Source organism: Rattus norvegicus, chromosome 12 (assembly GCF_021556685.1).
Source record: "Rattus norvegicus strain SHRSP/BbbUtx chromosome 12, alternate assembly SHRSP_T2T, whole genome shotgun sequence".
NCBI classification, from domain to species: Eukaryota; Metazoa; Chordata; class Mammalia; order Rodentia; family Muridae; genus Rattus; species Rattus norvegicus.
In genome coordinates this window covers 22,138,950-22,166,213 of record NC_141545.1, presented here as the reverse complement: position 1 = coordinate 22,166,213, position 27,264 = coordinate 22,138,950, and the positions used below count along the sequence as shown (strand labels likewise).

Sequence of the window (27,264 nt, the reverse complement as noted above, 5' to 3'; positions counted from 1 at the left end):
TCCTGGGTACTGGGATGACAGGAAGCTGTCATCCCTTCCCTCCTTTTACATGGGTGCTGGGGATCTGAACTCTGGTCATCAGGTAGTGCAGCAGGCACACTATTCCCTGAGCTACCTCCCTAGCATTATCATGAAACTTGTGGACTTCTGTTTGGTTGGCAGAACGAAGGATTTTATATCTCCCAGATGGTGTATGAAAGAGAGGGAGGAACCGGTGAGAAGTGCCATGGGCAGGCTCCTGTATCTGTGTGTCTGTGCTTTTCCTGTGTGCTGCCCGTGTCTGCTCCATGATGAGGTGCAGAGCTGGCTGGGACCACAATCTTTGCACCTCCTTCTCTAGCCCCCTTCCTGGCAGACCTCGCTGCTGCCCAGCTCTGTGTCTTGGCATCTGTGGGTTTTTGTTAATGGAAACAGCAGCAAGGGGCTGTGGGGCTGGCGATGCTGCATTTGGCTTCCTGGTTTTGCATCTCAGCCTTGTTCTTGCCACTGTCAAGTCACCTAGGGTGCGGAGCCATTGAGTGTATGAATGAGACACTTAGGCTGCTGATGTCAAATGAGGCAGGAAAGACAGACACGGCTTCAGAGCCCTGGGTCCCATTTGCCTTGGTCTCCCCCATGAGAGAAGGGAGGGTGTATGCAACCCCACAGGTCCTGTAAATCATGCCCTCTGACAGATGGGAAGCCCTGTAGGGTAAACCCAGTCACCCGTGGGAGCCCTGGCTGTGACCATGTTTCCAGAACTCTGCATCTCCCTTCTTTCTTGCAGTGCGTGAGAGCCGCAGAGCTCATTGGCACCTTCGTCAGCCCAGAAGTATTTCTGAAACTGATCTTAGCCATGCTGAAGAAAGCACCCTCGGCCTCTGGCCTCTTGATCCTTGCTTCTGTCATCCGAGGCTGTCCCCGCAATGCCCTTCAGCCACACCTCAAGGTCATAGCCACAGAGCTGGCCCAGGAGCACATCTGCCAGGGGTCTGAGAATGTAAGTGGGTGACTGGAAGGCTGGGCATCAGAGTATCCTGGCGCTGAAGAGGGGAGGCAGCCTGCTGGCCACTCTCTGAGTGTAACTGCGGATGGTGGCTAACCCACAGGCAGCAGCACACCCAGATGCCGGTGTCAGCAGCCCCTATTCAGCCCTGTGGCCACCCACAACAGCCAGCCATTGAAGTTAAGATTTTCTCTTGTTAGTGTCAGTGGCATGGCAGTTTGGAATGCATCCATCGCCCGGGAGCATGCCTTGCTGCTGTGGGTGGTCGTAGGGTCATGGGTCTGAGGGAGTCCTGGGTCCTACCCTGGAGACAAGGACTACAGACCACATCATTGGTGTGAACAGCACATCCTCAGGAATGACCAGGAGCTCATTCTTGTCCGTGTCACTCAGCACTTGAATACTGTGTTTGAAGTAACCACCTGTGACCTGGCAGACAGATTTGCTTTAAACTGAGCCAGAGCCGCCTTGCCTTGACTTTACCACTGAGATATGTTCTGGTTGTTTCTACTGAGGGCAAAATGAAGGTTGCTATGTTGGGCAACATTAGCATGCCCTCTCCTCCAGTAACCCGGTCCTCCTATTGGGGGACTAGGTCCTGCTCACGGGCCAGCAAACCTGTTTAGGCCTTGGTGCACCCAGATGGCTCAGCTCTGGAAAAGCTACACGGGACAGATGAGCACTGACTGACAGATGTCAGCCCTGATGTTCTGTGCAGCCATTTCTGTTGTGTCACACACCTGGTGTCTTAGTTACTTGTCTAGTGCTGTGATGAAGCACCATGACCAAGGCCGTTTATAATAGGAAGTATTGGGGGCCTTATGATTTCAGGGGGTTAGAATCCCTGGACATCATGACAGGAAGCATGGCCACAGGCAGGCCTGGTGCTGGAGCAGTAGCTGAGAACGTACATCTAATCCACACGCACAAGGCAGCGAGAGAAAGTTAACTGGAAAAGCTGTGGGCTTTTGAAACCTCAGAGCCCACCCCCAGTGACATACCTCCTCCCACGAGGTCGTTCCTCCTAACCCTTCCCAAACAGTCCCAACTAGGGTCCAAGAATTCAAACTTAGGAACCTGTGTCAACCCACTGCACCTCTAATTCCAGCATTGGGAGGTTGGAGGATCACAGGTTCAAGAACAACCTGGACAGTATAGTGAGGCTCTGCCCTAATGAAAAAGAGGAAAAGGAAACTAAGGCATTTTATTTTTAAATAAAATAATAACGGAGCCCAAGTTGAATAGTGCTGGAGTCCTGGGAAGGAATGAGGAAGGACCGTGCTTATACACTCACCACTGGGTGTCCATGTTTCCCAGAACTCATCTAGATAAATTGCCGCTCTGTCAGCTGTGTGTTCCCCTAGACTGGTTCTGAGAGTGACTTTGATTTCCATTTACATATTGGTTAGCAGAACATTCCCCCGCTGGAAGGTGTGGCTTGAAGTCTTAAGCAGGTTTTTCTACATCTCTTACAAATTTTACAGCAAGGAAATTGTGGCCACTTGATTTTTTTTTAATATTTTATTTATTTAGTATATATGAATACATTGTAGCTGTCTTCACATACACCAGAATCTGTTATAGATGGTTGTAAGCCACCATGTGGTTGCTGGGAATTGAACTCAGGACCTCTGGAAGAGCAGTCAGTGCTCTTAACCACTGAGCCATCTCTCCGGCCACTTGATTTCTAAGTGTCACTTCTAGAGAACGTAGCTCTCCTGGCCTCTCAGACTCCTCTGTGCTGGCTCTTAGCTGAAGGGAGAGTTACTGTCCAGCCTTCTAGCAAAGGGGGCTGATTTTTTTTTTTTTTTTTTTGGTTCTTTTTTTCGGAGCTGGGGACCAAACCCAGGGCCTTGCGCTTCCTAGGCAAGCGCTCTACCACTGAGCTAAATCCCCAACCCCCTGATTTTTTTTTTTTTAAGATGTATTTTGCTTTGTACATGTCTGTGTGCCCATGGGTGCAGGTGCCCATGGAGTCCAGAAGAGGGTGAGGAATCCCCTAGAGCTGGAGTTACTTGACAAGAATGCTGGAAACTAAACTTGGACGCCCTGCAAGAGCAGTACAGATTGTTAGCATTGACCATTGCTCAGCCAAGAGCCAACCTGACAAAGCTTGAGAGCACAGAAGGACCCAAGAAGCCCTTCTCCTCCAGTGTGCTAGCATGTTCTCTTCCTCAGTCCAGGGACTCTAGGCTTCAGAGAAACCCAGAATGAACACATTACTTTCTTCTTCCCAGATCTGAATTATTAGCAAGAAAGGGCAGAGGTGTTTAGTGGGCTCAAGGCCCTTGAACTTGGAAGTTGACAGCTCCACACTGCTTCCCCACTTCATGTTAAGTAGTTTGGGATGTTGGATTTCTTATGGTCACAAAAACAAAAGAACCTCTTTAAGAACAAACCAAGAGCTGGTAAGATTTCTTAGTGGGTAGACTCACTTGTCTGCGATCTGGTGTGTGAGTATGCGTGCTTTTATTTATGGCGTGTTGATGACTTGCCTGTCACTGCCATTCCTATTGATTGTGTCGTGTGGCGCCTGTGGAACAGACAGGGGAGAGGGATGATGGAGGACATGAATGCAGAAAGCCTGTGGGGTTCCTACCTCCCTGCAGCCTGTGGTGAGTGCTTCACAGGGTCCCACTGGCCACCCAGCCATGGGTCCACAGGAAGTGCACCTGAAGCCAAGTGGAGCCAGGAGTGAGCAGCTTCGCCTTCAGCATCTACATCTGTTAGAAAGCTTGTGGTACTTCTGTGTGCAGACTAGACACGCACTCCACCAGCGGAACCCTAGCCTCACCCTCTCTAGTATTTTAAAGTGGATCCAAGACTTTGGATCACTTCAGCATGGGAGTGTCACAGAGTTGTTAAATATGAGGTTGGTTGGAGGTTTTTGATGTTTTTGTTCTCATTTTGTTTTGTTTTGGTTTGTTTGTTTGTTTGTTTGTTTGTTTGTTTGTTTTGACAGTTTTATGTAGCCCAGGCAGAACCTTAACTAGGTAACTGAGTTTGGCCTTGAGTTCTCCATCCCCCTGCCTGCACCTCCCTGATCCTGGGATAACAGGCCTATGAATGAAAATGGGGGAAAGGAAAAGAGGACAGGCCCCATCCTGAGGGCTGAGGTTTTATTGTAGATAGAAGAGAGCAGAGGCAGAGACAGTGAGCATCCAGATGAACATTTCCCAGCAGGCTGAGCTGGGCCTTCTGAGGAAGGGGAAGTGGGCCAGGAGCCAAGAGGCCAGCATAATCAGAATGGCAGGGTTATACGGGAATCAGAGAAGCCCAATCCTTAAGCTTGAAAGTTGGGGGATGGGGCAGGTATGCCAGCCAGAGTGTCCGTAACAGGTACTGGCAATGCCAAACGAGCTGGCCCCGCACACCTGGGCTCTCACCCAGGAAGGCAGAAATCCCACAGGTGCTTTTCTCCACGTGTGTCCTTGTTCTTATCCCATGTCTGTTTCACAGGTTCCTTAGAGCACACAATAAATACGAGTGGCAGTTTGAAGTTTTAAGATGAGCGAACATTCACAGTGTGCATTCTTTGGTTTGGTTGTTGTTTTGAGACAGGGTTTTTCTGTGCAGCTCTGGCTGTCCTGGAACTCGCTTGGAGATCAGGCTGGCCTTGAACTCCTCTGAGTTTGCCTTTGCCTCTCAAGCACTGGGATTAAAGGCATTTCCCACACCATCTCCTGGCCCACAATATGTATTGTTAATCCCTCTGTAGCTTCCCTGCTGGCCCGCTGTGCCCTTCTCAGGGGCTGTGCTCAGCTCAGGGCCTGCCACGCCTTCCCGGGTGGGGTGTGGCAGCTCCTCCGGCTCTGCACGCACGGGCACCACACTGACTGCTGTAGGCCGTGCAGGGAAGGATGCTGACTCCCACTTCTGTCTTCCAGAATAGCTACCTGGAGCATCTGCTGCTGTGTGTGCAGACTCTGCTGTCTGTGTGTCAGGAAGACTGCTGTGCTGCCAGCCTGCAGCTCTCGGAGGTGCTGGTGACAATAATGGCAGTCTCAGATGCCGTGAGTCTTGAGAAGAAGGTAAGGGCACAGCACCCTGCAGCCACAGTCTCTTTCATAGGAAATAGAGCTGTGCAGGGCAGGCTTGACTCGCAGAGACGAAAGAGGTCAGGAGTCTCTCACAAGGCGGCCCCAGGGAGTGACCCCTTTATCTGAGCAGTGAAGACCGTGTAATACTGGGACCTTACACAGACCCTGCATTGCCCTCCCCTCCAGGCTCTTGGTGCTTAAAAATGTTCCTGTGCAGCCAGCCAAAAGCTGTAGAAAGGCTGATGGCTGTCCTGTGTGTGCTCTTGGAGTTATTTCTGTCCCTTTGACTCTGCATTTAAGCTTTAATATTTTCTTGCCTTTGTGTGTGTGTGTGTGTGTGTGTGTGTGTGTGTGTGTGTGTGTGTGTGTGTGGTGGTTCTGTTTTTTGAGACAGCCTTATTATGTAACCTAGGCTACCCCTGCACTTCTGAAGGCAAACTCCTGTCTCACAAAATAAGTTAGAGAGTTACTGAAGTAGACATTCATCATCAACCTCTGTTCTCCACGTGCATGCACGCACGGATCTCTTTAGCATATAATCCCTGTGAGCCTCAATAACCATGTGGGGCCAGGTGCTAACTGCTCTTGGGTGAGCCCAGGGCAGGGCTGTCAGCCACCCACCTGGGCCTACAGGAGAATGTGGAGCCCTGCCTGAGGGGGCCTTTTCCTCTCTGGGGACATTCTCAATTCAGATTCTTCTCAGTGATGAAACCTTTGCAGAGGGTATGTGTCAAATGTCATCAAAGACAGCTTGTCACTGATAGGACTGAGTTCTAACAAGGCTGTACCTGCAGGCCACACACAGGAAGGATGCCAAACAGAGATAATGGCCCACTGTCCTGGGGAATGTCACAGACCGCTTAGTGTATGAGATCTTCCTTCAGCCCCCACTAACCTTCGTGGTTGGTTTCAGAGCGGCCAGCAAGTAGTTTTTACCTTGAGGTCTGGTCTGGGTAAGAGAGCTAAGCAGAGGAGGGTACAGGCAGCCTTCAGTGACCGTCGGTTTACAATTTGAGAGATTTGGGTGGTGGCTTTGTTGTGTGTGAGAGAGTGGAATGTTGTTCGTAGCTCGGGGTGGGGCCAGGGCCTTTCATATGATGTCATGCATTATATTCTGACACGTATTCCCAGCCCCATTCCCTTCAGTTGTTTCAGGGCTTTTACTTTGTTTAGGTTTTTTTTTTTTTTTTTTTTTAGTGTGTGTTGTATGTAGGCATGACCACATGTGTCCTGAGAGGCCAGAGACATTGGATCCCCAAGAACTATAGTAACAGATGGCTCTGAGCCCCCTGACATGGGACTCTTTGTTTTTTTTTTTTTGTTTTGTTTTGTTTTGTTTTTTCTTTCCGGAGCTGGGGACTGAACCCAGGGCCTCACGTTTGCTAGGCAAGCGCTCTACCGCTGAGCTAAATCCCCAACGACATGGGACTCTTAACTCAGGACCTCTACAAGAGAGCTATACATGCCGTTGGGCCATCTCTCCAGCCATGGGTTTTTGAGTTAGTTAGTTTGTTTGTTTGTTTGTTTGTTTGTTTGTTTGTTTGTTAGTTTGTTTGACACAGGGTTTCTCCCTGGCTGTCCTGGAACTTTCTTTGTAGACCAGGCTGGACTCAAACTCATAGAGATCTGCCTGCCTCCTGAGTGCTGGGATTAAAGGCATGCACCACCATGCCCAGCTGGAGTTTTGTTTTTAAACAAGGTCTTTCTGTGTAGCACAGGCTGACTTGGACTCTTGATCTTTCTGCAGGAGCTATCTACAAATAGTAACGTTTTCTTTTTTTATGTGTCCTTTTTTTATGTGTGTGTGTGTCTGTCTGTGTCTGTGTGTGTGTCTGTGTGTGTCTATGTGCGTGTGAAAGAGAGAGAGAGAGAGGTGTCAATGCCAATGCCATTCCTCTGACATCATCCAGAGTTTTTCTTTCTTTGCTTTTCATTTTACTTTTGAAAGATCTTTTATTTTTGATTTGCATCATGAGTGCAGTAGCTACAGAAGATGGAGGAGAGCTTCAGATTTTGTGGAGGTGAGAGTTGTGAGACAGGGGCTGGAGAGATGGCTCAGCAGTTAAGAGCACTGACTGCTCTTCCAGAGGTCCTGTGTTCAATTCCCAGTAACCACATGGTGGCTCACAACAACTGTAATGGAGTCCAGTGCCCTCTTCTGGCGGGTCTGAGGACAGCGACAGTGTACTTACGTGTGCTCTTAATTGCTGAGCCATCTCTCCAGCCCTGTTTGCTTATGATAGTCTTTTACTGGCTCACCAAGTAGACCAGGCCTTCCAGCAAGCCCTGAGGAGCACCACACCCACTCTCTCTCTCTCTGCCTCTCCATTGCTGAGATTACAGGCATACACCACCATGCCTGGCTTCTGGTATGGGTTCTTGAGACTAAATTCAGGGCCTCACGCTTACAAAGGACTAGCAATCCTCCCCCTCTGCCCCCAGCCCTGTCTTTAAAACTACTCTGCCCCTTGTTCACATGTGCTCAAGCCCCTGTTAGCATAGCCTCTGAGCACCTTTCAGGAAACGCACGCACAGACATGCGTGGGTTCATAGACACACAAATGAGCTGGGCTTCTTGGACCGCTGAGTGCATGAGTTTGTGTCCGTTATTCCTGCTGTATAAACAGCACTGACAGAGGCGGAAAGTGTTGTGGGGAGGGCATGAGCCCTGATGTATCCCTGCTGTAGCCCCCTGCCTGCTCTTTGATGGGCTTGTTCTACAATACTGGTCAACATCTGCCTGGTCAGATGTTTCTGTTTAGCTGATGTTTCCTGTAGGTCTTAGACCTCAGATGGCAAGAGAATTGCCAGGAATGGTAAGCTTTAAAAGTGGACTCCAAGCTGGGTGCTGGGGATGCACGCCTTTAGTCCTGGGACTCCAAAGACAGAGGCAGTTGGATCTCTGATTGGTCTACAGAGTGAGTTCCAGGACAGCCAGGGATACTGTGAGAAACTCTATCTCCAAAAAAAAAAAGAAAAGGAAAAAAAAACTGGTAGCCTCTATGGGGCCAGTGAGGTAGCTCATCTTGTAAAGTTGCTTGCCACCAAGCCTGACAACTTGAGTTTGATCCCTGGAATCCAAATGGTGGAAGGAGAGAGCTGTTTCCTTTAAGCCATCTTCTGATTTGACACATGCACTGAGGCCTGCGTACCCTCTTCCCCGAGAAGAACATCAGTAAAGGTAAATGGGAAAAATAACTGGACTCCACGGTTGGGGCTGTAACTCAGTTGGTACAGCATTTACCTACATGTGAGCACACACCTATAATTCCCACACTCAAGTTAGAAGCAGCAAGATTCAGAATTTGCCGTCATCTTGGCCAGCCAGACTATTCAAGATCCTGTCTCAAAAAACTCCTCAAGAAAAACAACATTTTTTTTGGACGAGGGCTTTTTGAGACAGGGTTTCTCTGTGTAGCCCTGACTGTCCTGGAACTTGAACTCAGAGATCCAATTGCCTCAGCCTCCCAAGTGCTGTGATTAAAGGCATGAGTGAGCTGCCGCCGCCGCCGCCACCCCCTGGCTAAAAGATTATTTTTAATTTCAAATGAGTCTGGTCCCAGCCTTCGTACATCTTCTTGTAGGCTCAGAAGACCATGGACACCCTGGCTGAGGTGGAGGATATCCCCAGCAGTCAGGACCTCTACCGCAAGCATCTGGGTGCACTACTGGAACGGCTGACAGCCTCTCATGGCGAGTGGACGGTGCACTCTGTGCAGCTGCTGAAGTTCACTGTGCTCCTCACCCAGGCAGGTAAGCCTCGGGGCACCGACCTGCCCCAGCCAGGCCCCAGCTGCAGCATCCTCAGCAGCCGCCTGACCTGGCCTTGACCCCGACATAGTTCTTGTTCCTGTGAGTGACGTCCTGCATAGCTCAGGATAGCATCACATCAGGTCTTTTCACATATTGGGGTCACACGAATAAGCCTCTGAACCTAGGAGAAATGTCTTCCATGGTAAGACTCGAAAATAGGATGTGCCATGGCTTCTTCTGCAGCTTGTGTTCTTGACATAAGTCTGCTTTGCAGTGAAACTCAGCCCCTCCAGCCTCGGAGGCCTTTTGTGGAAGTAAGAAGTGTTGCTTTATAACCCTGAGCAGGGGTTTTACTTTTCTTTTGTTTTTTTGGTTCTTTTTTTTTTTTTCGGAGCTGGGGACCGAACCCAGGGCCTTGCGCTTCCTAGGCAACTGCTCTACCACTGAGCTAAATCCCCAACCCCTCTTTTGTTTTTTAACATTTTTAATGCCAAGGGGTACAGCACCCTTCACAAATCCCCCTTAAGCCCGCAGCTCCGGGAAGGAGAGGCTGTAGATACAAGAGGCCTGCACAGCCCCCTTCCCGTGCCCCAGCCTTCCAGCATGGTACATCTTTGTGCCCATGCAGGAAGGTATAGTTGGCTGCAGTGTTTTAGAATATGGACAGTTCAGAAGGCAGAGGTGGCACCTACAGGACTGAAGAGAGGGCTCATTCAGTCGGGCGCTTCTTGAACAAGCATGACTTGTCTTGCTGGGTGAGGTTGCTCCAGGCCCTGTGAGTCCATATCATGAAAGGTCCTACCTCATCCTTCAAGACCCAGTGCCCTTTCCTCTCCTGGCCTGCGTGGTCAGCAGTGGGGCCCTGGCTGCAAATAGGGACATTGCTGTGGTTTTGGTGTGTCTTGGTGAGTGCTCTGTGTGGCCTCCAGTCCTGCTACAGTCAGTGTGCTGTGTGCTCTCCTCTCCGATTGGCCCAGCTCCCCCGGGGAACCACTTGCCACCACCCTCTGGCCCCTAAGCTCCTGGACCTACTTGGTGTCTAGAAGGTAAGGTGTGAGCATCAAACCCTACATGTCGGGGCCTTCGAGGCTTTCTGTTTGACTTAGAGATGTGAGACCAGAAGTTCAAGCCCTCACTCAGGCCAGCAGTCCTCCTGGCCCTGTCAACTGGCTAACAGCGCTGCAGCAGGCGCTGGCTGTCAGCAGAGCGCTGAAGGGCACACTTGTTTGATCTGACCAATGACAGAGCTCCCCCAGGTCACCAGCCAGGAGCTACAGGTGCAGCTCTGTTCCCTGTTTCCAGTCCCCAGTTCCGGGAAGAGCTGGACCTGCACTGGAGCACAGTTCTCTGGGAGGACTTGTTCTGTTTTGAGGACCAGGTCTCATGCAGCCAAGACTAACCTCAGGCTTGCTGTGTAGCTCAGGATAAACCTTGGAAGTTTGTCCGTCTCCTAAATGCTGGGGTTACAGGTTTCCACCCTCATGCCTACCTTCCGCAGTCCTGGGCTGGAATCCAGGCCTCTAAGTGTGCTGGGCAGGCACGCTAACCACGGACGGATAGGCTAGCCCCAGCCCCTCACTCAGTGGATATTTTCTTGACAGTGGATCCTCACCGAAGTTGAGATGAGAAAGTCAGCTTCCCTCTCCTGCATCCGTCCCCTTTCTTCCTTTGAAACTCCAGCCTGAGCACTTGGTTTTATTCTGAGTGCTGGCTCAGCAGCTGCAGGTTTCCAGATGTCTGACCTTTGATGTTGACAGTCTGAGCGAACCCTGTGCTTACTTACCTGTGCTGCTTGGAGCAGTCCGTGCTGGAGGGATTCTACTTGTCTTGTCAGGCCAGCAGCTACTTTTCCTTCCCACTGTGCCAGTTTTGTTCCCCTTCTCCTCAGACCCACACAGCTGCAGGTGGACAACGCTGTTGCTTCTTTAAGCCTCCATTGCCTTTTTACAGACACTGGATCCATAGAGGTTTGAGAAACCGCATCTTAAAATGGGAGATTTAGATGACTTGTCCAGTTGTAGAATTAACAAACTGTGCCTGGAATTATGCTAAAATCCTTAGTCCCGCCCAGGGCCCAGGGCACAGCTGAAAAGTGTTTGGGAGCACATTCTGAAGAGGCTGGACAGTTCCAGTCACTAGGAAGTGAACCCTCATGTAGCAGGTTGCCCATGAAGTCTTTGTGACCTGGGGGAAGGCTGGGTGAAGGGGCAGATCCTGTCTCTTGAATGGTGGGCGTGCTTGGAGTGAATGCTTTTGGTGCTTTTTTTTTTTTTTTTTTTAAAGATATCTCATCCCCAGGTTCTTGTGAAAATGCCAGGCAGTTTGTTTTTTCTTTTCAAGACAGTGCAGACTGTGTAGCTCTGGCTGTACTGGAGTTTTTTTGTGTAGATCAGGCTGGCCTCGGACTCAGAGATCCTCCTGCCTCTGCCTCCCAATTGCTCGGATTAAGATATGCACCACCACAATGATGTAATCTTGGCCCTTGGAAAGGTAGAATCAGGTCAGTCTTAGTGGCCAGCCAGACTAGCCTAATCATCAAATCTTAGGCCTATGAAGATCCTGCCTCAAAACAAGAAGATAGATGGTCACTAAGGAACGACTGGAGGCTGAGATATTGTCTCGAGTCAGGGCCAGTATAAATCCTGGGTCAAAAAAAGGGGGCTAGAGAAATGGTTCAGTCCTTAAGACTTCTTACTGAAGCTTGGTTCCCAACACCCATGCAATGTGGCTTGTGACTCCAACTGTCACTGCTTCTGGCCTCCAGAGGTACTGCAGTTCTGCACACATCCTCAGCACACATGCACAGTATTAAAAATAATGAAGGATTTTTTTTTTTTAAGAGAAGATTTATTACATATAGTGTTCTGCCTGCATGTATGCCTACAGGCCAGAAGAGGGCCTCAGATCCTATTATACAGATGGTTGTGAGAACGTGGTTGCTGGGAATTGAACTTGGGTCCTCTGGAAGAGCAGACAGTTCTTATTCTTTTCTTTTCTTTTTTTTTTTTTTTTGGAGCTGGGGACCGAACCCAGGGCCTTGCGCTTGCTAGGCAAACGCTCTACCACTGAGCTAAATCTCCAACCCGGACAGTTCTTATTCTTAACCTCTGAGTTATCTTTCTAGCCTCCCAAAGTAAAGAATTTTTTTTTAAAGGATTTATTTATGGGGGGGGGGGATTTATTTATTTATTTCATGAATTGAGTGCACTGTAGCTGTCTTCAGACACACCAGAAGGCGGCATCGGATCCCGTTACAGATGGTTGCGAGCCACCATCCGGTTGCTGGGATTTGAACTCAGGACCTCTGGAAGAGCAGTCGGTGCTCTTAACCACTGAGCCATCTCTCCAGCCCGTAAAGAATTTCTTTAAAGAAAGAGTTTAGAAATTGTAAAGAGAAGCTGGAGTTGTGTCTTGGTCATGTGATAGGGGATGCTGGAAGTAATCTTTTGTTAGCATCCTCAGCAATTGGAAGAGCAGCATGTCGGAAAGGGGAGCCTTCCCCAGCACTCCTGCCCCTGAATCTATCTCCTACCCCAGCAGGAAAGCCAGGGAGGCCTCAGCTTGCGGCAGTCCCTTTTCTCTTTTCTAGGCCCAGCTGTGGGAGAGGCTCTGCAGCATGTGATCCCCACTCTCAGGGCCTGTCTCCAGCCCACCACAGACCCACACATGCGCCTGAAGCTCTTCTCTATCCTGTCTTCATTGCTGCTGAGGCCTAAGGACACCGTCGACTCTCAGGGGTAGGTCAGCCCTCACGTCTGTGTACAGCCCACATTAAGTGTTGGATGGGTCTTCCCTCGCTGCCTGGACAGGGCCCCCAAGGTCTAAGGTACAGCTTCTTGGTGGTCTGTATCCCTAGAATCTACCCCACTAGGTAAACAGTGATCTCGGTGAGTGCACCACAGAGACACAGACAGTAAATCAAAGTCACTTTAGGGGAGTCATTAAAATTCCATTGAGTGAGAAAGTTTTAGGGCACATTAACTATTAATGGCTTCTGTTTCAGCTGTTGTGTTTTAAAAGCCTTTTGGCACCTTTCAGACCTACAGACCTGACTGAATTAGCATTGATGGTGCAGGCTTAGGGGCAGCTTCTGTTATCTCAGCGGAGCCTCGGCAACCTCAGAGCCTCCAGTTTTATGGCTTTGAAGTCAAGAGGAAGGGGAACAAAGAGCTTAGGAAAGAGCAGGCTCTGGGGGAGGGAAGCAAGCCCAGACCCAGAAGCTCATCCTGGGAGAGGATGGTAGAGTGAGGAGCTGAGTGCGGTAGAGGATCTAGAAAATCAGAGCTGCCCTGGAGAGGAACACACGCGCCATGCATCCATGCACACGTGTACACATGTGCGCGCGCGCACACACGCACACATACACAGGCACACACACACACGCATAGAAGCATACACACGTACACGTGCACACACACACACAGGCATAACACGTACACGCACACACACACACACAGGAATACGCACATGCACACACACGCACACACACACGCACTTGCTCGATCACTGCCTTCCTTGGTTCACTGAACAGAATAAGATTCAAATCATCTCCCAAGCCTGACCACCCTTGGCAGCCTGAGTCTTGCACATGGAGACCTGAGTAGGAGACGCAAGCTCCTCGGACATCCCTCCCCCCAAAAACCAAGAAACAAAAACCTGTGGTCGTGGAGTGGGAGCAGCAGCAAACTGTGAAGTTCCCTATGGGTTGCTTGTTCTAACCTTCCTCCTTTGGGTGCACTCTTAATGTAGGGCTGACTGCCAGCCTCTCACACACTGCAGGAAATTCTGTTTCCTGCTATCTAAAACACCTCAGGGCTGAGAAGGGACCATAAAAACGTATTAATGAGAGTCTTGGCAACAGGCCATTGAGCAGGCACACACACAGGAATGGAGTGAGTGCGTGGCTGGGCGGCCACCAGGCTGTAGCCTTTTCCACACACCCAGTGTGCTGAGGAACAGTGCCACCCCTGACCCACAAACACAGCCGCCAGGTTTGGGCCAGATTCCCAATGACATACTTCAGACCTCTCCAGGGATCAAGTCAGTCTGGAGGATCCAATTATGCAGATGAGTTACTGAGTGAGAGATTGCTACTGTTTGGGTAGGGACAGTTTGAAATAGTATTGTCTTAGAGTGTCTGTTGCCTTGAGGGAATACCATAACCAAAAGAGATTTGAGGAGGAGTTTATTTCACTTGTGCTTGTAGGTGACAGTCCATCACTGAGGGAAGTCAGGGCAGAAACCTGGAGCTGATACAGAGGCCATGGAGGACGTCTGCTTACCAGCCACTTCTTGGCTTGCTCTGCCTGCTGTTTTATAGCACCAGGACCACCAGCTCAGTGGTGGCACCACCCACAATGGGCAGGTTCCTCCCATCTCAACCACTAATTAAGAAAATGCCCGGCAGGCTTGCCTACAGCCAGATCTTATGGAGGTAGTTTTTTAGTCGTGACCTCTCAGCTGAATCTAGTTAGTGTTAACATAAAACGAGTTGGCACAAAATATCATTTGGTTTTGACTTATAGATCACAAAATGATAGAATGAAAGGTTGGTTGACCAGTCAAGGCTTAGTCTAAGACTGTCATCTCTGGCAGGGAGTCAGGATTCTCTACATAGAGAAGGCTCTCACAGTAAACCAGAGTGGTAGCACCACAGTGTCCCACCTACCACACAACCGGAGACTCCCTCCCCGACCCCTGCCTCCCACTCTGGCCTGGGCTATTGAGATGCCTGTGAGAGAGCAGGAGGGAACTACAGAAAGTTCTACCCAAGCTACTGCCTTCTCAGGTGGCCTTTGCTTCAGTCCTTTTGGAAGCCTTGAAGTAAAATTTCATGTATAAATTCTGGATAGGGCCCAGTGGGATGATTTGCTTCCAGACCTGACTTCCTGAGTTCAGTCCTCGGGACCAATATGTTGGAAGAAGGTAGCCAATCCCTGAAAGTTGTCCTCTGACTCCCATGTGTGCACTGTGAACATGTACCACACCCCACTCACACATACAATACATACATGCATACATACATACATAAAATGTAATGTAAAATTGAGCGAAATCGTGGCTAAGGCCTGGGGGTGTGGCCTAGGAATGTTGGTAGAGTGCTTCTCTAGCTCACAGGAAGACTTGGCTTCCATCTCCAACACTGCATAAACCAAGAGTGGTGGTGTGTGCCTATAATCCCAACACCATCGAGTGGAGGCAGGGGGATCGGGTATTCCAGACTAGCCAAGCCTAGACTACATAACAAGACCTTGTCTCAAAAAACAAACAAAGTGAGCTGGAGGTGTGGCTCGGCCGGGAGAGTGCTTGCCCAGCGTATAATGTTCAACCCCCAGCCTTGTACAGATTGGTCCTGGTGGAACTACACACTGCGTGCCTGTAGCTTCCACACTCAGGCAGGAGAATAAGACATATAAGACCATCGTCTTCGGCTACATGAGATCCTGTCTTTTCAGGTGAAAACTGATAGTGGGTTATGGACCATCGGGGAGAGAAGTCCTGAGCAATGGCAGACTGTCTGCTCTCTGTGAAGGGCGAAGCCCTGAGCAGTCTGTTAGTGAGGACTTGACAGACCGCTCTCCTTGATGTAGCCGCACATTAGCAAGACCTGCTGGCATCTTGTGTATGGACAGTCCTTGATAATAAAAGGAGTTATTCTGCGTGTGTGCAGGTACCTGAAGAGGCTCTTAGAGGACACCGAATCTCTGGAGCTGTAGTCACAGGGGTGTGGGTCCTAGGGACAGAACAGCAGGCCTCTCCAGCCCCTTGTTACTTCCTTTTTGTTGTTGTTACTGCTGTTGTTACTGTTGTTGTTACTGTTGTTGTTACTGTTGTTGTTACTGCTGTTGTTACTGTTGATTTTTGAGACAGGGTTTCTCTGTGAAGCCCTGGCTGCCCTAGAACTCACTCTGTAGACCAGGCTGGACTTGAACTCACAGTGATCCACCTGCCTCTGCCTATCTAGTGCTGGGATTAAAGAGGTGCATCACTGCACCCAGCCCTATGTCTTGCTTCCTTTGTTTTAATGGTACAGGTGGCAGGTTCAGTGGATGGTGATGAAGGTGCCATATGACCCACATAGCTGACCATGGTTGGTACAGCACTTGAGCGCAGAGCCTCCCAAGCCCACCACCTTACCAGGTCACTTCACAAGGGTCCCCTTGTGGAGGGGCACAGGGTCAGGTCCATTTCTGTTCCCAAACTATAGTATGTCCTTCAGAGTAGTCTGTGTGTCCTTCTTTACTTGCCCTCTTGTTCCAGACAGTTCCATGGCTACTTGGATATGGTAATAAATGACATCCTAGCCCCCAACCTACAGTGGCATGCAGGCAGGACAGCTGCAGCCATCCGGACAGCCACCATATCCTGTCTGTGGGCACTTATCAGCAGTGACATCTTATCGGCCAAGCAGGTAAGGACCGCTGTGACCACCCCAGTTGTCTGTCTGTGTGTGTCATGAGACCTTGCTTTCAGTCAGCATGGCAAGCTCTGAAGGGCTGGGGTCTGGGGAGGGCCCAGGCTTAGTGCCCTGGTCGTCACGGGCTCCATCTCCTTGAAGAGGCTGGTATCGGTCTCTGCCTCAGGTTTACAGATTGTCAGTTTCTTCAGTTGCTGTGATAGAAGACCCTGACACAAGCAACTCAAAAGAGAGAAGGGTTATTCCAGGTCATAGTAAAGTCACAGTCTGCCGTGGTACAGAAGTCATGGCAGTAGGAGCTGGTCACACCACATGCACAGTCAGATGCAGAAGTGTGCTGGCGAGTGCCTTTAATTGGGAAGTAGGAGCAGGCAGATTTGTGAGTTTGAAGCCAACCTGAACTGTATAGCCAGTTCCATGCCGGCCACGGTGGATAGTGAGACCTGGACACAAGAGAGGCGGACAGCGGTGAATGCAGGCTCTGCCCTGCTCTGCTCCTCCTTTTTATACTCAGAACCTCAGGCCCAGGGATTGGTCCTATCCACAAGGTAGAGCCTAATCAAGACAGTCGCCCAGAGGCGGGCGGGCCAGAGGGTATTCAAGGTCCTAGCAGGTTGGCAGCTAGCCTCATCCTTCACACAAGCCTATTAAAGAGTCTTTAAGTTGCTTCCTAATGCATGTGTCTTACTGTAGCATACCCAAGGCATATTCAGCTGGAAGTTCATCATTTACACATCTTGAGACATTTCCTGTCATTTGTTTTAAATGTACTTTAGTACTTGACAGCTGCACTGAACCATGATGCCATGCTGACTGGCAACAGCTCAGTGCTCCCAGCATGCTACTGTGGCTGTTGTATTGGACAGCACTAATGGTGGTTAGCCAGTAATCTCAGAATCACAGCTTAAGTATGAATCTTGACCCATCACTTAACACTCTGCTTAACTGTCTAAAATGGTCCTTGGACTGTTTGAAGAACGGGATTTTTCCAAGTAAAGCCCTCAGCACGGCGTCTGCAGTGGGATTGGGTGTTGTCGTCCGGTGCTGGGCACTGTTCCGTAATTTACATACTTAGGCAGCTGTAGTGTTCGGGCAGGGGGATGGCATGCCAGCACCTGAGTTTGGATCCCCAGCATCCATGTACAAAAGCAAACAAACAAAACCACAAAAGTACCAGGCCTAGGCACATGGGTGACTAGCATCGTCAGAGTAGAGACAGAGTTCACTAACCATCCAATACATGCCAGTGAGTAAGCTCTGACTTTGGAAGAGACCCTGTGTCGACATACTAGGTGGTGGCTACAGAGATGGCCCAGTGTTTCAGATCCTGCTCTTGCAGAGGACCCATGTTCAGTCTCTATGCTCACAACTCCAGAGGATTGGTGGCCTCTTCTGGACTTGGAAGATATGCATATGGTGCACATATAGACAAACAGACACACCTAGAAAGTTGTGTGTGTATGTGTGTGTGTGTGTGCGCGCGTGTGCGTGTGTGCATGTGGTGGAGAATGATAAACGGAAGATGCCAGGTATCAATTCCTGGCCTCCATAAGCACGTGCACACACATGTGCACACACAGTGCAGCATGTGTTTTTAAAGATTAGTGCCAAAGCAAGTTCTCCATCAGATACTGGGTCTCCTCCTAAGTTAGTTTCTGTTGAATGCTTTTCACAAAATTCCAAGCCGAGGATGAGGGGTATCCCTGGATTCAGTTCTTACCACACACAGATGGCAGGCCAGGCCTGCATTGCTAGTGAAGTATGGCTAAGTGAAGTGAGCCTGGGGACTGAAACGACAGAAGACTGAAGCTTCTGTTTCTACCCGGTGCCTGTGCCGTCCGCTCACAGTGTGTGAGTGCCCTCTGCTGACAGCAGAAGGTTGTTATCTAACTGGTGTTGCACTCCAGTGTGCATGCATAGAAAGATCTGAGGAACTGCACTGACCAAATTGAAACAGATATGGTTAAGATGATCTGAAATTTCGAGTCAAGATCTTAGCCGAGAGAACATTTGCTCTTAGAGAATGTAGTATTTCTGTTCCTAGAACAGCAGGAAAAACCCTCCTTAGTGTTATGATTCCTTCCCTCCTGACATGGATGCCCTCCCCAGTGTCCCCTCCCACACTTGCTTCTCCTCCATCTCTCCACTGGTGCCCTCTCCAGTCAGCCCCTGCCATCATCCTTTGGCCCTGCTGTTGTCCTATGATTATTACACCATGAGAAGGTCCATTTCCAGAAGCCCTCTGCTTCCCTGGAAAGTGGCACAGAGGCATCCACTAGGTGGCAGTGCAGCTGTAACTCACCAGGCCCTCACCCAGGCCATGCTTATCCCCACCTCCTTCACTAGCACCATCTACCTCCCCACACCTCCCTTTCCCCTCCTCAGCAAAAGTGATTCCCTCCTATTGAGCATGAGAGCCCTGCTCAGGCTGCTTACAGACCTGTGAGCCTTTCATTGCCTCACGCCTCCCTCAGTCTCGTGTCCCATGAAGCCTTGTATGTATGTGCATCTAAATGCGTTTCTCCCCCAGGCCTACCCCATTACGTGCTAGGCAGGTGCTCTGCAGTTGAGCACACGCTGGCCCTCCTTAGGGCTCCCTGTAGGTGGTCTGTCACTGAACCACGCCCAGGCCTCTTACTTTAGGCAAGTGTTCTGAGGCTGATTTTACTTCTCAGCAGGATTCCTCAGCTGGCTTTGAACTTCCTCTGTAGTCCAGCAGACCGGAGGGTGACTCTCCTGCCTCAGCTTCCAGTACTCACTAGGACGTGACTGGGCTTTGCCCAGCTTTTCCTACTTTTTTTTTTGTTTGTTATTTTTTTAAGATTGATTTATTTATTTTTTGTATGAGTACACTATAGCTGTCTTCAGACACACCAGAAGAGGGCATCAGATCCCATTACAGATGGTTGTGAGCCACCATGTAGTTGCTGGTACTTGAACTCAAGACCTCTGGAAGAGGGGTCGGTGCTCTTCACCGCTGAGCCATCTCTTCGGCTCATTTTTTTTCCTACTTTCAAAACAAAACAAAATTCCCTGTCCCAGCTCTGCAGCTCCCATCATTTCCTGCCTCTTCTCTCCGCCACACCCTGGAGAATGGACTACACTTCAGATTTTCTCTCAGTAAAGCAAAGGGTTCTTTTGTTTTTACAGTCTGTTTGTGCGCGCGCGCTCGTGTGTGTGTGTGTGTGTGTGTGTGTGTGTGTGTGTGTGTGTGTGTCTGTGCGCGCGCGCGCATTTATTCATGAGCACCAGAATTAACTTTTGAATATCTATCATAGCTAGTCTTGTGTCAGCCTGACACAAGAGGAGGAAACCTCAATTGAGAAAATCCAGCTGTAAGCAGGGAAGCCTGTAGGACACTTTCTTAATCTGTGATTGATGAGGGAGGGTCAGTACGTTGTAGTTGGGCTGCCAGCCCTGGGTTCTAAACGGAAGCAGATTGAGCAAGCCAGTAAGCAGTATTCCTCCACGGTCACTTCATGCATCAGCCCCTGCCACCACGTTGCCGCCCGCCCAGTTTGAGTTCCTGTCTTAGCCTCCCTTAGCAGACTAGATTTGGGATATGTAAGCCAAATAACCCTTTCCTTCCCAAAATTGTTTGGTTATGATATTTCATCATAGCAACAGCAGCCCTAACTAAGACAGTATCAGAAGCCGTTCCTCACATGCTGTTCACTGTGTTTTTTTGACAGAGGGTCTCTTACTAGCCTGGTACTGGCTAACTGTCAGACCATAGGAATTCTGGTTCTCCTTTTCCCTGGCACTGGGATACAGATGTATACCACCACACCCCACTTGTATGTGGGTGCTGGAGGTTGAGCTTGAGTCTTGCAAGGTTCTCATGAGTTTCTTGTTGGTTGGTTGGTTTTTCCCTTGGGCTGGTTTTCTGTAGGCCAGGCTGTCCTAGGACTCACTGTTTAACTGTGCCTGTCCTTGAAGTGCTGGGATCACAGGTGAGCTAAATTGTCGGTAATTCATATGGTCTGCTTGCCTTGTGTGGCCTGGCCTAACCACCACCACTAAAGGCCTTTACTCCCAGCACTCAGGAGGGAGGCAGGCTGGTGAGCTCTGAGTGTGAGGCCAGCCTGGTCTACAGAGTGAGTTCCAGGACAGCCAGGGCTACACAGAGAAACCCTGTCCAAAAAAAAAATTATTAAAGTGGTTCAAGGGCCAGTGGGGTGAGTCAGCGAGGGAGGGCACTGGCCATCAAGCCTGACAGCTTAAGTGTGCTCCCCGGGAGCCGTGTGGTAAAAGGGAGAGAACTGACTCTTACAGATTGTCTGCTACACATGTACACCTGCACATACATACATACATACATACATACATACATACATACATACATATGGAAAATAAACCAAACGTTTGTTATTAAAAACAAAACCAAAAAGTTCCAAGTCTACTTGTAGGTGTGGTGTAAGGTGGCATTCCCAGGCACTAATGCCTCTGACAGCATGGGCGGTCCCACATTCCTCACACCCCTTTGTGACTTGCAGGTTCAAGAGGCGCAGGAGACCCTGATGCCACAAGTGCTGGCCACGCTGGAGGACGACTCCCAGACCACACGCCTGATCTCCTGCCGTATCATCAGCAGGTTCCTCAAGAACTCAGGGGATACCATGGAGCCAGAGAAATTTCTCAAGGTCTATCCTGGTGAGACGCTACGCACACACACACACACACACACACACACACACACACACACACACAGCACGTTACTTGGTGACTTCTTTTGTGGTCAGACATAGAGACTATTTCTTTTGACCTGATTAAGTTGGTGCTGAGTATCCATATACCACAGTGACAGACAAGCCAGCCCTGACCAAGCAGCCCAGCATGAGAAGCATGGAGATGGGGCCAGTAGGGTATAGCCAATAAAGGTGGGAGACACGCCTCGGAGCAGAAATTGTCCAGGTCCCCAGTTAAAAAAAGAAAAGATATGAAGTATGGTTTCTATCTGCCATTGCTGGAGAGAGCATTCTACCTGGAACTGGGATGGCGGGGCATGATGAGGACAGCCGCATGGCCTGTCTAGAGCCAGCCTGAACACCAAGCAGATTAGAGACAGATAGTGAGGCTGTCAAAGCCAACAAGATCCCAGAGGGTGACCTGGGCAGTGCTGTGCAGAACATTGGGCACAGGAGGAGCGTGCATCCATCCTGAGGAGCATGAGTGTGAGGGAACGAGGGAAACCAGCACAGAGATGATGGAGCCGTGAGGCTAGCCTACTGACTCCCAACACATGGGGTAGCTGATGGACGGTCTTCAGGACAGGTGACACTAGAGAGCTGAGGACAGACCCCTTATGGTTCTTACTTCAAGTGTTTGCTATTGTCAAAGAGCTAAAGTAATGATCTTCAGAAGCAAGTAGGGACCCTAGCCACTCTCGCATACTGCTCCAATGCCAGCATTGGACAGGGATTGCTGCAAATCCTAGGCAGGCCACGTACAAAATTCCAAGCCAGCCAGGTCTACACAGTGAGATCCTGTCTCAAAACAAACAAGAGAGCCACGTGTGATTGCACAAAACTGCAAGCCTAGCACTTTGGAGGTGAAGGAAGAGAATGGAGTTCAAGGCCAGCCTTAGCTTCATAGCCCCTGTCTCAAAAAGAACAAGAAGTCCTAGGCTAATGGCATGCTGTGTGTGCCTTAATCCTAGCACTTCCCAGAGAGAAGCAAGCAGAGCTCTGAGTTCCAGATCAGCCTGTTTACATAGCAAGTTCTGAGCCAGCCAGGGCTAAACAGTGAGACAGACTCCCAAGTGCATTAGATAAACTCTGTAATGGCTGAAGGAGAAATAGTGCACTGAAGGCCTTTGCTCCCTAACACAGCCCCTGGCAGGCAGACAGAACCAAGGCATAATTTCTCCAGGGAGGAGGCTGAGGGTGGCTCCAGAAGAGATAGTGACCAGGGTTGAAGGCAGACTGAGACTCTCAGGCCTACAGAACAACGGCTGAGGTGGGAACAGCCTCTACCAGAAAACCCTACCTGCTCTGCCAGCCTCTCCCTCCAGCCTCTCACATTACGTTTCTGATTGTTTTGTTTTTGTTTCCACCCACAGCCTGTGTGGCTCTACTTTTTAGCAAGTTTGGCTAATGCATGCTGCCGACTGCCAGGGCTAGTGGCTTCCCACTGGAGGGAGTGCCAGGGGAGAGCGCACACATCAGGCACACCCCCAGCTCTGCAGTTACAGCAAACACAGCGCTTCAACACAGTGCTACTTCTTAGTGCACACAGGAGGCTGTTGGAAAGGTGTCCCAGGCTGAGTATAGGTACCCAGGGCCAGCTCTGAATGGGGGACAGAAGGGTTGCTCACAAAGGGCAATATCAGCTGCCCCCAACCTGTCGTTCACCCTTGCAAGTTAGCCCCAGTGAGCATCAACTCCATGTAATTCCAAAATTGGTCTGGGTGCCCTCAAGCCTGGGATGGGATGCACTCAAGTTTTATGCCTCAGCCAGCCTTACTTTCTTTTTTTTTTTTTTTGGTTCTTTTTTTCCGGAGCTGGGGACCGAACCCAGGGCCTTGCGCTTCCTAGGTAAGCGCTCTACCACTGAGCTAAATCCCCAGCCCCCACTTTCTTTTTTTTTTTTTAAGATTTATTCATTTATTTTATGTCTGTGAGTACACTGTCGCTGTCTTCAGACACAGCAGAAGAGGGCATCAGATCCCATTACAGATAGTTGTGAGCCACCATGTGGTTGCTGGGATTTGAACTCAGGACCTCTGGAAGAACAGTCAGTGCTCTTCACCGCTGAGCCATCTCTCCAGCCCTGGCCTTGCTTTAAGTTGGACTCAGTTATCTGTCATCCTGAGGTGTAGATGGTTTCCCTCTGTGCCTGTCCAAAGAATGTGAGCTAGAAGCATCCAGAGCCCATCACGCTGAGAAGTCCTGGGGCCCCATAAGTCCTTCCAGCAGGCCCCTGTGCTCGCAGGAGGCTCGCCCTCTGCATGTGTAGTGATGCTTTTCATGCCTTCAGTAAGCCAGGGCCAGCCCCCTCATGAGCACGGGTGTCTCGCAACATAAACTCAACTTCAGGTACAGGTGAGACAGCCTGCCCAACTGAACTCAGCTGTTACCCACCAATCTGTGCATTTTCCAGAAGGTTCTTACTGTAAAAGTAGATTCCAGAGATAGCTTCTTGTCCCCTTTGGGTAATTGAGATAGCCCACAATGGTTTAGACCTCTGTCTCAGCCTAACTGGGCCCCAAACTCATACTAGTCCCCCTTCCTCAGCTCGTCAGGTGCTTGTACTTTAGCTGTGTGCTGACACAAAATGCCTGGCTCCAGAGAAGGTTGGGGTTGTTCTGTTCTCTTCTGTTCTGTTTGTTTTTGTGAACAAGGCTAAGTTTAATGAAACTTCTATCCATTACTTTGGATAGAACTATCTGCCTGAGCCAGGAGGCGATGGTACACTTTTAATCCTGACTTAGGAGGCAGAGACAGGTGGATTTCTGAGTTCAAGGCCAGCCTGGTTTTGGAGCAAGTTCCAGGACAGCCAGGGCTACACAGAGAAACCCTGTCTTGAAGGAGGCGGAAATTTCTGCCTATCAGGAAGGGTAGGTCTGATTTTGGCAACAGGCAACCTGCTGAAGGGATTCCTACAAAAACAAACCAAAGAGACACCGTGGTCTGGTGGGTGACTGGCCTCAGGCCGTTGAGCCTGCAGCAGTTTCGAGGAAGGTCAGCCCCCTGCCATTATCTGGTGTGCGTCTAGGTCCTCTTGGGGGTTTCAGGGATATTGGGACTAAACAGCTTCAGGGAAGTGAGGGCCATCATTGAAGATGCCCAGTGCTGAAGAGTCTTCTCTTCTGAGAGGTGGATTCTTGGGCCCCCAGAGCAAAGGCTCTCCACATTTGCACCTTGGCCCTCATGCCTACTCTCCTCCCACAGAGCTCTTGAAGCGCCTAGATGATGTCTCCAATGACGTGAGAATGGCAGCTGCTTCCGCCTTGCTCACCTGGCTGAAGTGCATTGAGAGCGTGGATGGGAAATCCGCCTATCAGAGCAGCGTTCAGTTCCTGTACAGGGAGCTGCTGGTCCACCTGGATGACCCAGAAAGTGCCATCCAAGACACTGTGCTAGGTGAGCTCTCCAGGGTCTGCAGTCTGCAGGTGCCCGTGGGTTCTAGTACCCTGAGTTATCCGAAACACACAGTCGAGACCAGGCATGTGTGCGCATGAGTGTTTGCCCGTGCATGTCTGTGTATCACATGTGTGCAATAGCCATGATGGCCAGAAGAGGGCACCGGATACCCTCCAGGTGGTGTGAGCTGCCATGCAATAGGAGAATCAAATCCAGGGCCTCTGGAGGGGCAGCCGGCGTCTTAACTGTTGAGCCATCTCTCCAGACCATACCAGGGCCTCTGGAGGGGCAGCCAGCGTCTTAACTGTTGAGCCATCTCTCCAAACCATACTTTTTTTTTTTAGTATGGAATAGTTTACTCAGGGCATGGGGAAGGGAGTTGAGAGGGTAGTAGAAACAGAGAAAAGCAGAGAGACAGAGTCGAAGAGTAGAGGTCAGCCATGAGCATATGGAGAGAAGAGAGTGGGGAGAGAGGGAGAAGGGGCGAGAGGGCAGAGCGATAACAAGAAGGCAGGAGAGCAAGAGAGGAGGGGCAAGCAGCCCCAGCCCCCACTTTCTTACATTTATATTTACTTTGCATGTGTGTATGTATGTGGGCACGTGTGCCAAGCATTGTGCACATGGAGATCATAGGACAATTTGCAAGAGGTGGTTCTCTCCCTCCAGCATTTGGATTCCGGGGATGAAACTCAAATTATCAGACTTGGCAACAGACACCCTTACAGTCTCAAAAAATTAAAAAAATAAAATAAGGTGGAGAACGGTAGAGGAAAACACTCCAGCACTGACCTCTGACCTACACGCACACGCACACACAGGGAGTAGTGGTGTAATAACACTGTTACAAGCGGCTTAGCGTGATGCAGGAAGGACACCTGGGCGCTGCTGATTCGGAGGGAAGAAGGATGGGAGTGTTCATTGCCAGGGTAAGGGAAGCTCTGGCACACGGAAGCCGCCTTTGGCTTCCGTGGCTTAAGCACCGGCTGGAAGAGATGTGCCATTTGTTCATAAGAAAATGCACTGCAGGGCCAGCGAGATGGCTCAGCAGATAAAGGCACTTACTGTGAAGGGTGCAGGCAGACCTGAGTTCAGTCCCCTTGACCCACTTGGTGGAAGGAGAACCCTCCAAGGCTTCCCCTTGAGTTCTACATGCATGTAGGAAGGCAGGTTCAGCCCTGTGGGATCTACCCAGCAGCCAGAGAAAAACTACCAGCTCTATAAAGCTGTGAGACGGGCTGGGAGCCACTGCTGCTGGCTTCAGGGCTCTCTGCTCTCTTCTAGAAGTCCTCAAGGAGGGCAGCGTCCTGTTTCCAGATGTGCTGGTGCGGGAGACGGAGGCTGTTGTCCACAAACACCGCTCAGCTACCTACTGCGAGCAGCTGCTGCAGCATATGCAAACCATGGCTGCCGCTCGGTGACCATGCACATCAGCCACTGAAGGAAGACAGCGGTACCCAGAGACCCCGCATTTAAGACAGCCGTGTCCACAGCCTCAGGATCCCACTAGCCACCAGATGGTGCTTGAGCATCAGCTTCTGTTTTTCCTAAGCAGATTCTGGGATTTTGTAACATGCCTACTTTTCACAGAGGCCTCAGAAAGCTAAAATTAAATTTAAATGCCCCCACCCACGCCAGCTTCCCAATTAGCTGCTTGAACATAATGTTTTTATCACAGGCCCCGAGGGGTCCTGGGCTGCTTCAGATTCACATGCAGGAAAGCCAACTCGATTGTAAAAACAACCAACCATCCTCTCCTTTGGGCTCTGCTCCATCAGCCTGTGACGAAGACAATGTCAGTCTTGACTCGCTGATAAAATTTCTCCAAATTTTTTGGGGTTTTGACACCGGGTTTCTCTGTGAGCCTTTGGCTATTCTGGAACTCACTCTGTAGACCAGTCTGGCCTTGAACTCTCAGAGATCCGCCTGCCTCTTCCTCCCAAGTACTGGGATTAAAGGCCTGTACCACTACCACCCGGCTCCTTTAAAATACACTGGAATGTCTTGCAATGTGGGTGCAATGTCCTGGTGTTGTTTCTCAGTGTTAGTGATGCCCGTGGGTAAAGGATAGACAGGAAACCAGCCTTCATCCCTACCACTTGCTTATAGCAGTCAGTAGGTGGTCATTCTCCAGTGTCTTTTCCACCAAGTGCCTAAAAGATGTTTAAATGGTTGTTATCAGCAGCCAATATTTTTGTTAAGATAATGTTGGGGGGCGAGTTTCCAACAAATTTTAACATTTCTGCTTTGCCTTTTATGGAATTAAATTATTCTTGCAGTTATTTGTGTGGCCATCTGTGTGATTTGACTGATTGTACTACATCCTTACAGACAGCTCCCGTCTCCATATGTCAGTGTCAGCATGGGCCAGCCTGAGGGATGCTGGCCATGGACTCCATGGGCCCTCTAGTGGCCATCATCACTGCCTACCTGCGTTCTGACATGAGGTAGTTGGAGGGCCAAATAAGGCCTGGCCATCACCAGGGTAAGCAGGGCACCCCAGCATGGCCCTGAGTCAGGCTGGGCATCCAGGTGGGTGAGTGTGGATCTCAGAGTGACTGTAGCCGGAAGCTGCATTTCTGTCCGTCTCCACTGTCCTTGCTGCCTGGAGCTCCATCAGCCATGTGGAAGACTATTTGTGTTATCTATTACAACCCTTTATTTGTTGGAGAGGGCACATAGGCTACAGTGTACATGTGGAAGTCAGACCTGAAGGAGTCAGTTCTCTGTGTCTACTGTTTGAGTCCTAGGGATTCAACTCAGGTTGACAGGATTGGCGGCAAGCACCTTGGCCTGCTAAGCCCTTGGCCCGAGCACCAGGCATTTTATTTTCTTTGTTTATTGTGTGTTACTTAGTATTGGACTTAAGACTTTACAAATGTGTTCTACCCCTGAGCCATGCCCCCAGCCCCTCACTTATTTAAGGCAGGAGTCAGCTCCCTCCACCCCTAGCTTACCATCTTTGCAAAGAGATATTCAGTAAGTATT

At 50.0% G+C, this 27,264-nt stretch overlaps 1 protein-coding gene across 2 annotated transcripts in view; it reads left to right on the top strand.

Annotated features, from left to right (window-relative positions):
- Dnaaf5 (dynein, axonemal, assembly factor 5) overlaps positions 1–26,558 on the top strand; it is a 39,163-nt gene extending 12,605 nt beyond the window's left edge. The window contains 8 exon segments of one of the 2 annotated variants that reach the window (NM_001134857.1): positions 767–979; positions 4,873–5,016; positions 8,610–8,778; positions 12,368–12,515; positions 16,039–16,189; positions 20,692–20,848; positions 24,088–24,279; positions 25,561–26,558. In NM_001134857.1, coding sequence (NP_001128329.1) covers positions 767–979; positions 4,873–5,016; positions 8,610–8,778; positions 12,368–12,515; positions 16,039–16,189; positions 20,692–20,848; positions 24,088–24,279; positions 25,561–25,697 — 1,311 coding nt within the window. In that variant the 3' untranslated portion in view covers positions 25,698–26,558. 2 annotated transcript variants of the gene reach the window in all.
- The last annotated feature ends 706 nt before the right edge of the window (positions 26,559–27,264 follow it).